Source organism: Parathielavia appendiculata, assembly GCF_033297405.1.
Source record: "Parathielavia appendiculata strain CBS 731.68 unplaced genomic scaffold N657scaffold_2, whole genome shotgun sequence".
Classification (NCBI taxonomy): domain Eukaryota; kingdom Fungi; phylum Ascomycota; class Sordariomycetes; order Sordariales; family Chaetomiaceae; genus Parathielavia; species Parathielavia appendiculata.
In genome coordinates, this window is record NW_026944221.1 from 1,520,753 (window position 1) to 1,534,323 (window position 13,571).

Below are 13,571 nucleotides of genomic sequence, written 5' to 3' on the forward strand. Positions count from 1 at the left end.
ACCCTACCTCATGGCCGAGTCGCAATGCATTCCCTGCTTAATCCGGTTCTAGAAAAATGATCCATGTCAACCACACAACCTGCCGGCTTTTGGTATGTCACCAGACAGTCGATGGATGGGAGCGCTGGCCTCACGGGTTCGAAGCTGGCACCGACCCATGTCCACGGGTGCTGCGTCAGACCCGGATCCACCTCAAAGCAACGTCCAACACATGTGTTACTGGTCAGGATCCAGCTACCAGGAAACACATTGCCTATGATTAAAATGCATCTCCTCAAACACCGGAGCGCTCCCAAGCAGTCTCTCTAACTTGGTTGACTCAACCGAACGCCAACTTCGATATCCCTATGCTATTTCTAGATCTCAACCCACACATCACGTCATCGGTGTGCATCTTTCCAGCTCTAAAGCCATGTATATTCCATCTAACGTTACCACAGTACCGCGGCCCTTCCGCTTCGGCTCCGCCCTATCGTCCCTAGTTCGAGTCCTTACTCGGCATTCCAGACTTCCAAGGTAGGGTCTTGTCTTACATTGGCATTGAGACATGTGCCTCCAGGTGTCTGCCCGCCAGCCTCCTCAACGATGCATGCCAGCCAGCCACGGGTCGATCGCGTGCCCCGGGGATAACGGCAGCTCGGGACGATCATGGCTCCAGCTGAGAGAGGCTAGTTGGATTGGCATGGGAATATCCAACCCATGGAACGGCCCCCGATATGGATAGGCCCATGGGCCCCTTTGCAGATGATACCAGAGCTGGAGCTTTTGGATACGTTGAAGCCGCCAGCCACTAGAATGGGGCAGATATGGGGATTGTTCGTGCTGCTAACAACTCTACAGGTTGCTGCTGCTATCGCCTCTCCGGACGACGACAGTGTCGCCGTCCCGTATGCTCAGCCCAAGTCTTTCGGCCCTGGAAGAGACCCCAAGGAGGCCAGCACGCCTACCCCCTGGAAGAAACGGCAATGGGACGGCCCTCCTCCTAGCGACGTTCTGGCATTCCCCGCCAAAGTCATCACGAGCATTGGTCCATCAGGGACAGCCCAGGTCCTTGCCGACAAGAAGACGCCAGCCGGCGGCTTCATTCCGTTCCAGACCTGCTTAGACCACGTTACTTCTGTGCCCATATTGACAAGCACAATCCCAAAGCCCACCTCGTTGTTCCCGGCGGTTTCGGTTATTGCGAGTTTAAACGTGGCGCCGTCGATCCCCATTAAACAATGTCTCGAGACATTTTTGCAGATCCCATTCGTACGGATGCGCCGCCCGCGAACATCGGAAGGAAGCAGGACCATCCTGTGCGCCGGCTGGGCATCACGGCGGAAGGTCCCATTCAGACCAACAAATTCTACGGCAATTTTTACCTAGGAAACCAGACTTCGCCCACCTTCCTCCACCCGTATTCGGTTGCTTGGGCGCGGGGGCAAGGGGCTTCAGGGAGCTGGGGATTAGCCATCTCCCATATCGAGAGCAAGCAGAGAGTGTACGGCCCGATTAAGCCGGGGACTGGGGCCGCGTCATACTTTATCAATCCCATCGGGATTCAGTCCCTCTGTCTCTCTGCGAAGGAGCTCAACAATGGCACAGCTCTCACCACCGAGTCGCCGACGGACTTGTCCGTCCTAGTCAATCTGCGCCCGAGTGCCCAGGCAGCACCCGCAGTGCAGTTTCCTCTGGTTCAGGGACTCGGTTTCATTACGGGCATCTACAACGGAGCGTCTCCCGTCCTCCAGACGGGCGTCTTCTACAGGACCGTCACGCACACCACCACGGATCCCAAGCCCGGAGTCATCAAGTATAAGCTCCAGTTGGAGGACGGGACGACCTGGCTGGTGTATGCACACCACACCAGAGGTAGCCCCCTGGATCTTGAAGTCATCAACAACGGGTTAGCTCAGTCCAAAGCGCCATTCTACGGCATCATCCAAGTGGCTAAGGATCCTGGAGATGGCGAAAAGGTGTATGACCAGGCCTGTGGCGCCTACCCAGTCGGCGTCCAGCTCTCGGGGTCCGTCGATGGCACGCGGGGAACGTACACCTTCTCGTTCAACAAGGCCGGCATGAGCGGCAGCACCCTCGCCATGTTCGCGCTGCCTCACCATCAGAGCTCGTTCGACGCCTGCACCAGGGCGAAATTGACCGGCTTGAAGCTGCAGACCACGACAAAGGGGATGGCTACCGGGGTCCTGGCTGATGCGTGGACAACGGTGGAGCCGAACCTGCCCATCAACATTGGCTTCCTGCCGTGGTTGCCGGAGGCCGGGACCATCAGCGCCATCTCGGAGGCGACCAAGAGGAGCATCCACAACGTCGCCCAGCAGGAGGTGTCGCAGAACATACTGGACCAGACGGACCAGAACTCGATGTACTTTAGCGGGAAGGTGAGGAAACGGATCTGAACGAATCCGATAAAGGGAGAAGGCGAGCTGACGGTCAACCACAGGCGCTGGCCAAGTTTGCTAGCCTCATACTGGTCATCCAGAAACTACTGGAAGATCAGGGGTTGGCTCAGGCCGGATTGAACCAGCTGAAGGTAGCATTCGCGCGATTCTCGCAGAACGCCCAGAAGTACCCGCTCGTGTACGAGAGTATGACACCCGCCAATGATATCCCCGTGTTGTCAGCGCTGACACAAGCAGGCGGCTGGGGAGGTGTCGTCTCGTCAGCCACATACCAGACAGGCGACAACGGCGTCGACTTTGGCAATACATTGTACAACGACCATCATTTTCACTGGTAAGCAACAATTTTGTGTGTGGACTGTTTATACTTTTGACGGCCGTCTCGGGAGAAATTGGTTCCCGGAACTGTGCATATGCTTCTGAACCTCTCCCCTTAGATTCTGAAGAGGGGATCTTAGCTGACAATGTTGATAGGGGCTATTGTAAGATTCGACGCTTCTTTTGTGTTGACTCTTTATACCGTTTTATGACTGTCTCGGGAGTCATTCTGCACCTGGAACTGGGCATCTGCTCCCAAAACTCTTCCATCACACCTGACACTTACAGCTGACATTGTTGGTAAGTCATCTACACGGCCGCGGTCATCGGGCACCTCGACCCGTCCTGGATCCATGCCAACAAGGCGTACGTCGACATGCTCGTCCGCGACATTGCTAACCCCAGCACGCGGGACACATACTTCCCAGTCTGGCGGGCCTTCGACTGGTTCCACGGACACAGCTGGGCACACGGCCTGTTTGACGTGCTCGACGGCAAGGACCAAGAGTCGAGCTCCGAGGACACGATGCACACATACGCGCTGAAGATGTGGGGGGCCGTGTCGGGCGACATGAACCTCGAAGCGCGGTATGCCATTCCCTCTTCCTTTACTCCTCTCCTGCGCCCCCCCTTGATCCCCGTCTTCTAACCACTCCGTGCTCCCCCGAATAGATCCAACCTCATGCTCGCCCTCCAAGCACGCTCTTTGCAGTCCTACTACCTCTACAATTCCACCAACACGGTCCAACCTCGAGAGTTCATACCCAACAAGGTGGCGGGCATCCTCTTTGAGAACAAGATCGACCACACGACCTACTTTGGCACAAACATCGAGTACATCCAGGGCATCCACATGCTTCCTCTGCTGCCGCACACCCCGTTCATCCGCACGCCGCAGTTTGTCAGGGAGGAGTGGGAGACGTACTTTAGCGGAGGACGCGGTTAGTTTTGACCCCCTTTTTCCAAGCTGTCTTGGGGGAGTGTCGGGAGTCCCATCTTAATTCCCAGAGCGGCGGCGCGTTTGCGCCCATATTGCTTCCCGAGTCAGCTCAAATACTGCATGACGAGGGAATGACTGACGTATTGTTGCGTTTTAGTCGATTCAGTACAGGGAGGTTGGCGCGGTATCTTAATGGCCAACTTGGCCACTGTCGATCCGCGAGGAGCGTATGCCTTTTTCAGTCGGCCGGATTTCCAGCCGGGTTGGCTGGACGGGGGCCAGTCATTGACCTGGTTGCTCTCTTATTCTGCTGGTGGGTGTCTCATATTGTCCTGACGTTCTGAGTGCAGCGGGCTATGGGATGCTGACGTTGTTTTCTGGTTTGCAGCTTTGGGCGGGCTGTGAGGACGGTTCATTTGAGGGTGGTGATGTTGTTTGTTTGGTCTTGAATTCTGTGGACAGACTTGCTTGGACACGGCGTGGATGGATCCTGACGCTCAATGGCTAGGGTACCTGGTGTGCTGGCTCGCTCTGAAAAGGGGCCTGATGGAATGTTCTTGCTGTGTTAGCTAGTGAGAAAATGATTAAGGCGGGTTGGTGCATTGATAGCAGTATACTACCTGGCTGAGAATATTGCTCATCTACCCGTAGGCAAGGACAACGGGCTGACTGGGCTGTGAACTTCCGCCATGTTAACTCCTTCCTGCTGTGTGAAGGATTTGAGCGCCGGGGAAAATCGGAGCATGCTTATACAATGCACCCATTTACCTATCGTACAGATCTGGGCTGCATTTGTATTTGCGAAACCTGATGAAATTTGCTGGGTAGGATGGCAGGAGCTGGCCGACAGCTTGAAGCAACGGGCGAAGCTCGCGTGATATGTCTTCGGCTTGGCGTGGCTCGAGCAACATGAGTCACAATAAGACTCATAACTCCACTTTAAGCACGATTATCGGCCAAGTTTGCTGCTTGACAGTTGACGCACCTTCCTCTCGGTACAGAGATATTCAGGGCCAGGGTTAGGGTATGTGATGGCTGGCGTTGGTGTTTGGTTTTGCTAATCCAGTGAATTGCAAGCTTGGCATACTTGTCTTTGAGTGCCCCACAGAGGGGCCTTAATTTATGGAAGGAGAAGACATCCAACTTGAATCAGAAATGGAGGCTTCAAGCAAGATGTTTACATGGAGCTTGAAGTTGGTCGGTTTCTGTGCAACCCGATCTACGATTCGCTCCTGCCGTCGGGTTCAACTGCCGGATCCGAGCCGACCCGACCCCAACAACATACGCACGATCTCACCTCAGGCACACTGCGCCACAGGCGTGCATGCCGCCCAGGTTGTAGTGGATTCACATTCAGATATCCCAAAGCCGAATATGCAAATGCGGCGGCCCGTGGTGTTTTTGAATGCACTCGGACAGCTTCATGGGATACTGAATTCAAGATTGTGCTTGGGCTTTCATGCCCCAACTTGAAGTCAGCCTTCCCAGGACTGCCTCACCGACGCCGCATCTTCGACGTTCTGCTGTCTCGTCCGTTCGACAGGCAATCTGCCACTGCGAGACCAGGGCGACGCCAATTGGCGACCCGCAGTGGCAGGCGGCTGCCCACTGTCTGGCTCCAGGGCTACGTTCGACACCGAATCACGCTCCGGGGACCGGGGCGAAGACCATCAGATCTGCCCTGTCCGCAGCTGTCAAAACGATGAAAGGTCGAAACTTGTCCGCAAACGCACCAACCAGGAACTCATTCGTTCAGCCTCGTCGTCTCGACACGCTTTCTACGTTCTTTACCTGGGGTTTTCTTTCTTCTGAAAACCCTCATTCACTTGTCATACGCTTGACAAACATCGGCTGCGCATTTCTGACCTTGGCGTCGCACTGCCGGTCCCCTCTCGCAAAAGAACGCTGATGCGCTTCCGCTGACTCAAACCACGGACTCGGCCCGGCTCCGTTCCATCCGGCTCCGTTCCACCCACACCTCCGACTCCCAGTCTTGCTTGGCTGGTCGCCTGGCCCCAACGCCACGCTGTCCCCCACGTCTCAGCTCTTCCACTTTGGACCACATGTCATTCGACTCGAACGGCAGCCAGTCCTCACAGGGTCAGACGATCCCGTTGAGCGACTTCCTGAGCACCCACGACGATAACCACTTTGTCTGGGACGACGTGGACAGGGAAATTTCTGATGAGTGGCTAGACCCCGTTCAGGAAGCCATGCTTGACCACACCAAGCACAAGGTGTTTTCTCACGGCGGTAGAGAATATCTCACACCTCCGAGCCCTTTCGTACAGCAGGGCCCAGAGCTTGGTGACTCCGGATCGACCATCGTCTACAAGGTTACACCTCCCGAAGGGTACGCCTACCGTCGGCCTCTCGCGCTCAAGGTGATTGTCTGTAAGCAGAACTCGCGGCCACCGGGCCCGGACAGCGAAGCACGCAGCAACGCCCTGAAGGAGGTCAAGACCATGTCTAGACTCAGGCATCCGCACATCGTGGCGTACGTGGCCTCGTTTGAGGCCTACTGCATCCAGACCCGCGAGGTCAGGCGGAGGCCGCGTGCGGGCGCCCATGCCGTGTTGCTCAGGGTCAACCAAAGGATCAGGAAGCATATCCTCGGCATCGCCATGTACCCGCCCGCGCAGTGCAACCTGCGCACTTTCATGGAGGAAGTCTTCCAGAGCCCCAAGGAGGCGGACTGGATACTGCCCCATCTCCACACCTACTTCGGCTGTCTGGCGCAGGCCGTAGCGTACCTCCACCGGAAGAGCGTGCAGGTCCGGCATAAGGACATCAAGCCCGAGAACATCGTCATCGACGACTTCGGCCTGCCGATCCTCACTGACTTCGGTCTCTCCAAGCACTTCGAGACAGGCCAGTACTCGGAAGGCCCGACTCCGAAAACGGTCAAGTACGCCGACCCCGAAGCGATGCACGAGGGCCGCCGGGACGAGCGCTCGGACATCTTCTCCCTGGGCTGTGTCTTCCTTGAAATGGCCACCGTCCTGCTCGGCAAGCCACCCCGGTTCGCCGAAGAGCAGCTCTCTGTCGGCGCTGCCGGCGACGGCCACTCCATCTCTTCCTCGGGTACCTCCCCGGGACCAACATCCTACGAGTTCAAGTATTCGGAATCGCTGTACAACCTCGACCGCTACCTCGCCACGCTCACCTTCGTCGCCCGGGATCTCGCCGTTTCGGAACCCGCGCGTGAAGCCTCCGTCAAGGCCGTGCTCGCCGTCTTGCCGCACATCCGTCTCATGATGGACGAGAGGCTGCATTGCCGGCCGCCGGCATACACGCTATACCCCCTTTTCCGGCACCTATACGATGTCTACGACGTGCCTGGGCCGTGTCCCAACTGTGAGGAGGAACGCCGAACGGGGAGGGCGATACCCAGCCGGAATGGGAGTCGCAGTCCGACGCTACGTCGGAGTGCGACTGTCGTTGGAGGTCATGGTGGTGGCGGTGGTGGGCCATCGTCGTCGCAGGGGCTGCTGAGGCGGGGCACGGTTGCGTCGTCGTCGCCGATGGCTGGGTATGCCATTGTTGCAACTCAGTTTGCTTCCAGCTCGCAACCTCTGGCTTCACGGAGGGGTAGGGGGTCGCAGGTGGATAGGGAGGCGGATTCGGATTGAGTTCCGTTGATTAGGTCCGTTCGTTGGGAATGGATTCGGTGCAAGAGGTCTATCGAGTCACTGGTGGGACGGCGTTGGGCTGGCATTTAGGGCGTTTTTATCCTTTTCTTACTGCCTATTTGGCGGAGTCTCTCTCCTCTCCTCTGTTGCTGTGGTTGGAGTGAGCATTTTTCCCGGTCATATACCACTGAGGCGGGTCAGCGAGCATGCATTTTAATGAGGGAGGTGATCAACGGGAGGGCACACCAGCGGGTTTTGGGTTCGGCTGGGAATGGGTAGGTAGGCGGCAGGCACCCGCGGATTTATTGATGGCATAGGGTTCTGGGATGGTGGTTATACCCATGGCTTGTGGTAATGGTCTCGGCTTTCTTGAGGTGGTTGAGTCCAGAGAGGCAGGTCCAGTTAAGATTTTCCACTGCATGGTTAGAGGGATGGGGTCAAGGACAGGAGCATCTTTTCGGAACCAGGTGTGCGGGTCCGCACTTACAGGAAGATGAATACATATAATTGCTATATGCGACGCCAAGTCCATGTTTGTATAGGGTGTGCGACTTGTCGGTGTTGAGTGTTGAGTTTGCATGTGTGGTTGCGGTCCTGGGTGGGCGTCTCGGGGTCGAGTGAAGAGACGCCTTTCCAAAGTGTTCCATGGCCATCACAAGTCAGCTGGTACTGAGATATTGTGACAGAGATCCGAGTCAACCGCGGCCCGTGTTGTTCTACGCCTTAGCTTACCGGAAGGCTACAAAAAGGATCTTATTGATTAAGATGCGGATACTGTCCGGTTCTTCTCACCGAGCCCTCACAATAGCCAAAGTCACCCGTCTTGAACCGCAGTCCTTACAATCGGTCGTATTTACCTCGATGTCTTTACGATCCTTCTCCTGTCCTCTTCCTCCGCGTTCTTTTTCCCGATGGATTGATGGGTTTCCCGTGCGCCAAATCCACCCCACTGCTGGTGTCCACTTCGAACTTGCCCTTTCCGTCCGAATGCGGGTTACCCTGTGTCATTTTACTCCGTACCATCTCTGGATAACTGAATTGGACATGCGTCCAAGTCATTTGTGAAATCCTATCTATGGATGGGGATGACGATGAGGAACTTCTATGAGCGCAAGGCATCCGAACATCGAATCTGGGACATACTGAGTAGTTGCTCGCTGCCTTCTGTTCCTTAGCTTTGGTCGTTCGTACGGTCTGCTCGGGTAAGTTATTTGCCGATATCAATGGACCCGGTTCGACTTTGATCAAACTGGGCAGCATTCACGTTCTGGCCTCGATTGTGGATTGCAATTTCATCCCGAAGCGCGTGAACGCCGATGATTGTCATATGAAATGACCCGAGGGTCCCGTAAAAAGACCGGTGTACTGTGGTACACAGAGATCGGCAAGGTCTAGAGTCTAGACAACCTGCAATCCCTGACATGCTTTGGCTCCCCATGAACAAGTCAGCCCGGCGGAATCAATCGCATAGGGCACTATTACTTCTGTCTTAGAATATCTCCACTGACTTGACCAAAAATATGTCCGTGTAACGACATCACGGGCGGAGACAGTCGATTGCCTCGAATGATGATTGTCGACCACAGGATCGCCGGCCACATTGTCGACGATGAGATCCATCACTACGTCGTCAAGCCGCTGCAGGCCGGCGCACGCCTGACGGCCATCTTCGACAGCTGCCACTCGGCTCCATCCCTGGACCTGCCCTACCTCTACAGCACCAAGGGTGTGCTCAAGGAGCCCAACCTGGCCAAGGAGGCCGGCAAGGGGATAATCCAGGCCGTCGGCCACTACGCCCGCGGCAACGTGGCCGGCGTCGCCACCACACTCTTTGGCTTTGCCAAGACGGTCTTGAAGGGCAACGGCGCCTACGAGCACTCGAAGCGGACCAAGACATCTCCCGCCGACGTTGTTATGTGGAGTGGGTGCAAGGCGTCCAGACGTCGTGAGTACAGCAGTCACAACGTCGTAAGATTGGGGTAACTGACCGGAACTGGGGCCGACGCCACCATCGCTTCGCTGGCCACAGTTGTGTCCTGCCTTACTTTAAATGACGTGGAACGACGTGCTCTTGTGGGTGCGAAAGCGACGATCCGAGATTTCATGAATCTCGTCCTTTTCCAGCCTCGTCAGCGTGGTTCGAGGCCTCGATTTAGTGGAGTGCGGCGGGGTACTTGTAGATGCGGGGTCCTGAGGAGGTGGAGATGGAATCCAGAAGTCGATGGCGTCCCGTGACCAAGGGAAAACCCCCACAGAGCCAAGATTGCACTAACAACCTGCGGAGTACTTCCACCAATCTCTGGGCGAGCCGAGGGTCGGGCATGCTGTCGGCAGGGGTGAGCGCGAAGTGCTTTCTGCAGCCAGGAAAAAATCAAGCCGCACGGCACGTTGCAACCAGCACTGTTTCCGGAGACGGGGTGTGCAGACAGACAGACAGACGCCTTTGCCGGAATTTAAAACCGACGGCTCCCCCTCATGTGCCCGAAACCGTTTCGGAGGGCAGCCGTCCCTCGATCTGCCACCGCTTGGGCGACCATAACGTTATTGTGGAACGCAGCGCCACATCGAACATCAGCGGTTCGATCCCAGCGGAGCACCACCTGCCAGTGGACTTGCAACTCGTGCAAGGCCGCCTTCTCCCGGCTTACACATCTCAATAGCTGTACGCATAACTAGGGTTCGCCAGGCCTTGGATGACGTACCCCTTCTTGTGTCTCTCAACCTGCCGGTTCTGACCCCTCCCAAGTCCCGCGCCGACGGCCTTTAACTGCGCTGTCTCGTCCGTTCCTGAACCAGAGCCAGAACAGGAACCAACAACCGCCGTACCGCCGTCCTTTCCAATCAAGCAGTAACCCGCCCTCCATACCTACCAACCCACTGGGAAGACAGCACCAACACACCATGGTCGAGCTCCCGCAAGTCAGCAGTCCAGCCCGCTTTGAGGAGACCCTCATAACAGGCGGCCCCAGCCTCAACTTGGAGGGGCTGGGGATGAAGCCCACCGCAGCGACGCCCCGGACGCTTCCGGACAACACAGCGAAATTCCATACCTCCCATGGCGACCATCTGCCGCAGGGCATTCTCGAGACAGAAGAAGAAAAAAAGCGCCACTGGTTTGTCGGCAGTATCGACCAGGGCACCACATCGTCGCGGTTCCTCATCTTCAATGGCGAGGGCGATCCGGTCGCGAGCCACCAAATAGAGTTTGAGAATCTGTACCCCAGGTCAGGGTATGTACATTCCGCCCCCGCATCACCCCACAGTGGGCTGCGGCGCTACGGCAGCACGGCGATAACTTACCAAAGTCAATTCAATCCAGATGGCACGAACATGACCCGCTCGAACTTCTTCGCTCCGTCGAACAATGTATCGAGGAGGCTATGCGCAAATTTGTCGATCTCGGCTACTCCAAGTCAGACATCCGGTCCATCGGCATCACCAACCAGCGCGAGACAACGGTGGTTTGGGACAGCACAACCGGCGAGCCGCTCCACAATGCCATTGTCTGGCCAGACACGCGGACAAAAGCGCTTGTGCGGGAGCTCAAGTCGCGAGAGTCAGCAGATAGCCTCACAGAGCTCTGCGGCCTGCCTCTCTCGACATACCCCAGCAGCGTCAAGCTCCTTTGGCTCCTGCAGAACGTCGACTCGGTCAAGCAAGCGTACGAGGAAGGCCGCCTGGCCTTCGGTACCGTAGATTCGTGGCTCATTTACAAGCTCAATGGCGGCGCGAAGGCCGAGAAGCCCGTCCACGTCACCGACACCACCAATGCCAGCAGGACCATGTTCATGAACCTGCGCACCCTGCAATACGACGACAAGCTCCTGGGCTTCTTTGGCATCGACAAGACCAAAGTTCACCTACCCAAGATCGTGCCGTCTTCAGACCCAGAGGCCTTTGGGAAGGTGGCGAGTGGCACCTTGATAAACGTGCCCATCGCCGGGTGTTTGGGGGACCAGTCCAGTGCATTGGTCGGCCAGTGCGGCTTCAGTGCGGGGCAGGCGAAGAACACGTACGGCACAGGATGCTTCCTGCTGTACAATGTGGGCACCGAACCCGTCATCTCCAAGTACGGCCTCCTCGCCACCGTGGCTTACGACTTTGGCGGCGGCAAGAAACCCGTGTATGCACTGGAGGGCAGCATCGCCGTCGCTGGAGCCGGCGTCAAGTTTCTCATGAACAACCTCGGCTTCGCGGACAAGTCGAGCGAGATCACCGCTCTGGCGGAATCAGTTCCCGATAACGGTGGCGTCGTCTTTGTCACAGCATTCAGTGGGCTCTTTGCTCCGTACTGGATAGACGACGCCAAGGGAACTCTATGTAAGCCCACCTATCCCTCTCCTCTCCAACTTTGATCAACAATCACTAACGCCCTACCAGTCGGCATCACCCAACACACCACCAAAGCCCACATCGCCCGCGCCACCCTTGAAGCAACCTGCTACCAGACGCGCGCCATCCTCGAGGCGATGGAAAAGGACTCGAACCATAAGCTCGAGTCGCTCGCCGTCGACGGCGGCCTCTCCAACTCGGATCTGTGCATGCAGACGCAGGCCGACATCAGCGGTATCCCGATCAACCGTCCGGGCATGCGCGAGACCACGGCCCTGGGCGCCGCCATCGCTGCCGGCCTCGCCACGGGTGTTTGGAGGGCGCTGGAAGACCTCACGGAAGTCAACAAGAATGGTCGCAAGGTTTTCCAGCCGCAGATGGAGAGGGAAAAGGCTGAGAAAATGTTTAAGAAATGGGAGCAAGCTGTTGAGATGAGCAGGGGTTGGGTTAATGATCATTAGGAGTAAGCAATTTGCATGGCGTGGTGCACAGCGTGTTATGGCTCTATTTTTGCCTCTCTATAAGCATGATGGGATTTTGTGGATTGGGCTAGACTTGGTGTTGCATCTGGGTTTGCGTGTTTGCTGGGGTTGGGCGTCGCTTGCTTAGGTGCTTGGAGTCGTATGGCGTTGTCTGGTCTAATACCTATTGTGGGATATTCACCATCATTATGAATTGGAACACGATCTAACACTTGGAGTGGACAAAGGAATGGGTGCTTTTCCATCATGTTGTAGTGATGATAGGAATACCGGGGGTTGTTGCCTTTATTTTCCGTCGTTTGACCACTCCTACATCGTGAGTCTCCCACGACAAAGCTCCCACAGGGAACAGGAGTTGGAGAGACAACAATCCTGCTCCGATCAAGCTCAACAAACGCAGGAGCACGCCACACTCTTGTTAGCAAAGAGGCTGTTTCTTCTTATTCTGCGCCCAACATCAGGTTGAATTTGCGGCACAAGGCCATTCAGTGTTCTCTGCAAACCGACTGCAAGTCTTTTCACACTCAATATTACCTAGCTGAGGAGCTTCCCATAAAACCACGCCTCAAGAGCAAGAAAGACGCCTAGGGTTCCTGATGGGGGACGCCTGTAACAGGTCATGCTGCATGTGGAATAACGAGCTGATTCAGAGGGGGAGACTTAAGTTGTGTACACCCCACATCACTCTTATGATCATCGGAGCTCCTGTGTGTGGCATCCGGGATGACATCAACGTCAGCGGAACCTGAACGATCGATAGAAGGAGGAACAGGTTGGGTCCCCGGGCTGCCTGTATTGTACACTATCAATGGCTAGATGTTTGGGCATGGCTGATGATCTTGGAACTTATATGTGCCTTGAGTCAGGACGGTTCAGAGCCTCACCCATGACTCATGCCGGCTGACATGCCATCTACCGTGTACTGCAAGTCTCTAGGCTTGCTTCCTATTTCCAACATCCCCATTGACCTGACTCTGTACTTTAAAGGTCACTGAACACACATTGATGCTTCATTTCTTCCGCAGTGTTAGAAAACTTGACTGCGTTCCTCGAGGTACCAGACTCCTAACTAAACCATATGCTAGATTCCACTGATCTTCCAGAACCGCCACAGGATGATGCCATACGCCTGGCGATCCGTTTGTTGCGCCGGGTTCCACAAAGACGTGGGCATTTTCAGCTCACGGCTTGTTGATCCTTTTGATCACATTGCATACATCCCATCAGATAACGTCACCGGGTGACCTTCAGTGATCGATGGAGCTCTTTTTGCTGCAAAGGACAATAACTGAATGACAACAGCATCCTACTATCAAAACACACACCCAAGAGCAAGGCATGCATTGCTTTTCACCAAAAGATCCAACGAGGCTGGTTCAACGACAATCATTGCCCTACGACAGATTCCTACCCATCGAAATACGATGGAAAGTCAGGCCCGGAATGCCCACCCACCAACAACCAG

General features: G+C 55.9%; 5 protein-coding genes across 5 annotated transcripts; all 5 read left to right on the plus strand.

Annotated features, from left to right (window-relative positions):
• Positions 1–795: 795 nt before the first annotated feature.
• Positions 796–4,065, plus strand: N657DRAFT_653498 (glycoside hydrolase family 81 protein; the record flags this gene model as incomplete). Its single annotated transcript, XM_062794410.1, has 9 exons — positions 796–1,251; positions 1,290–2,381; positions 2,444–2,588; positions 2,640–2,736; positions 2,877–2,923; positions 3,026–3,308; positions 3,393–3,661; positions 3,818–3,973; positions 4,049–4,065. The coding sequence occupies 9 exons, from the start codon at positions 796–798 to the stop codon at positions 4,063–4,065; spliced, it is 2,562 nt and encodes an 853-aa protein (XP_062650972.1).
• Positions 4,066–4,537: 472 nt separating this feature from the next.
• N657DRAFT_198064 (uncharacterized protein) lies at positions 4,538–5,545 on the plus strand. Its single transcript, XM_062786181.1, has one exon. The coding sequence runs from the start codon at positions 4,842–4,844 to the stop codon at positions 5,364–5,366; it is 525 nt and encodes a 174-aa protein (XP_062650973.1). The 5' UTR covers positions 4,538–4,841; the 3' UTR covers positions 5,367–5,545.
• Positions 5,546–5,723: 178 nt separating this feature from the next.
• Positions 5,724–7,055, plus strand: N657DRAFT_544189 (kinase-like protein; the record flags this gene model as incomplete). The annotated part of the gene is made up of 1 exon (XM_062787842.1): positions 5,724–7,055. A coding segment is annotated over one exon (1,332 nt), but the record flags the coding sequence as incomplete, so codon positions are not given.
• A 1,806-nt stretch (positions 7,056–8,861) lies between these two features.
• N657DRAFT_567039 (uncharacterized protein) lies at positions 8,862–9,275 on the plus strand (the record flags this gene model as incomplete). The annotated part of the gene is made up of 1 exon (XM_062788477.1): positions 8,862–9,275. One exon carries the CDS (start codon positions 8,862–8,864, stop codon positions 9,273–9,275), a length of 414 nt encoding a protein of 137 aa, XP_062650975.1.
• A 759-nt stretch (positions 9,276–10,034) lies between these two features.
• On the plus strand, positions 10,035–12,085 carry N657DRAFT_669118 (glycerol kinase-like protein; the record flags this gene model as incomplete). Its single annotated transcript, XM_062795476.1, has 3 exons — positions 10,035–10,522; positions 10,612–11,612; positions 11,673–12,085. Exons 1-3 carry the CDS (start codon positions 10,194–10,196, stop codon positions 12,083–12,085), a joined length of 1,743 nt encoding a protein of 580 aa, XP_062650976.1. The 5' UTR covers positions 10,035–10,193.
• Between the last annotated feature and the right edge of the window lie 1,486 nt (positions 12,086–13,571).

What these genes read in the sequence shown, in the direction of transcription:
- N657DRAFT_198064 (XM_062786181.1), top strand. Translation starts at nt 4,842, where the DNA reads ATGGAGCTTGAAGTTGGTCGGTTTCTGTGCAACCCGATCTACGATTCG.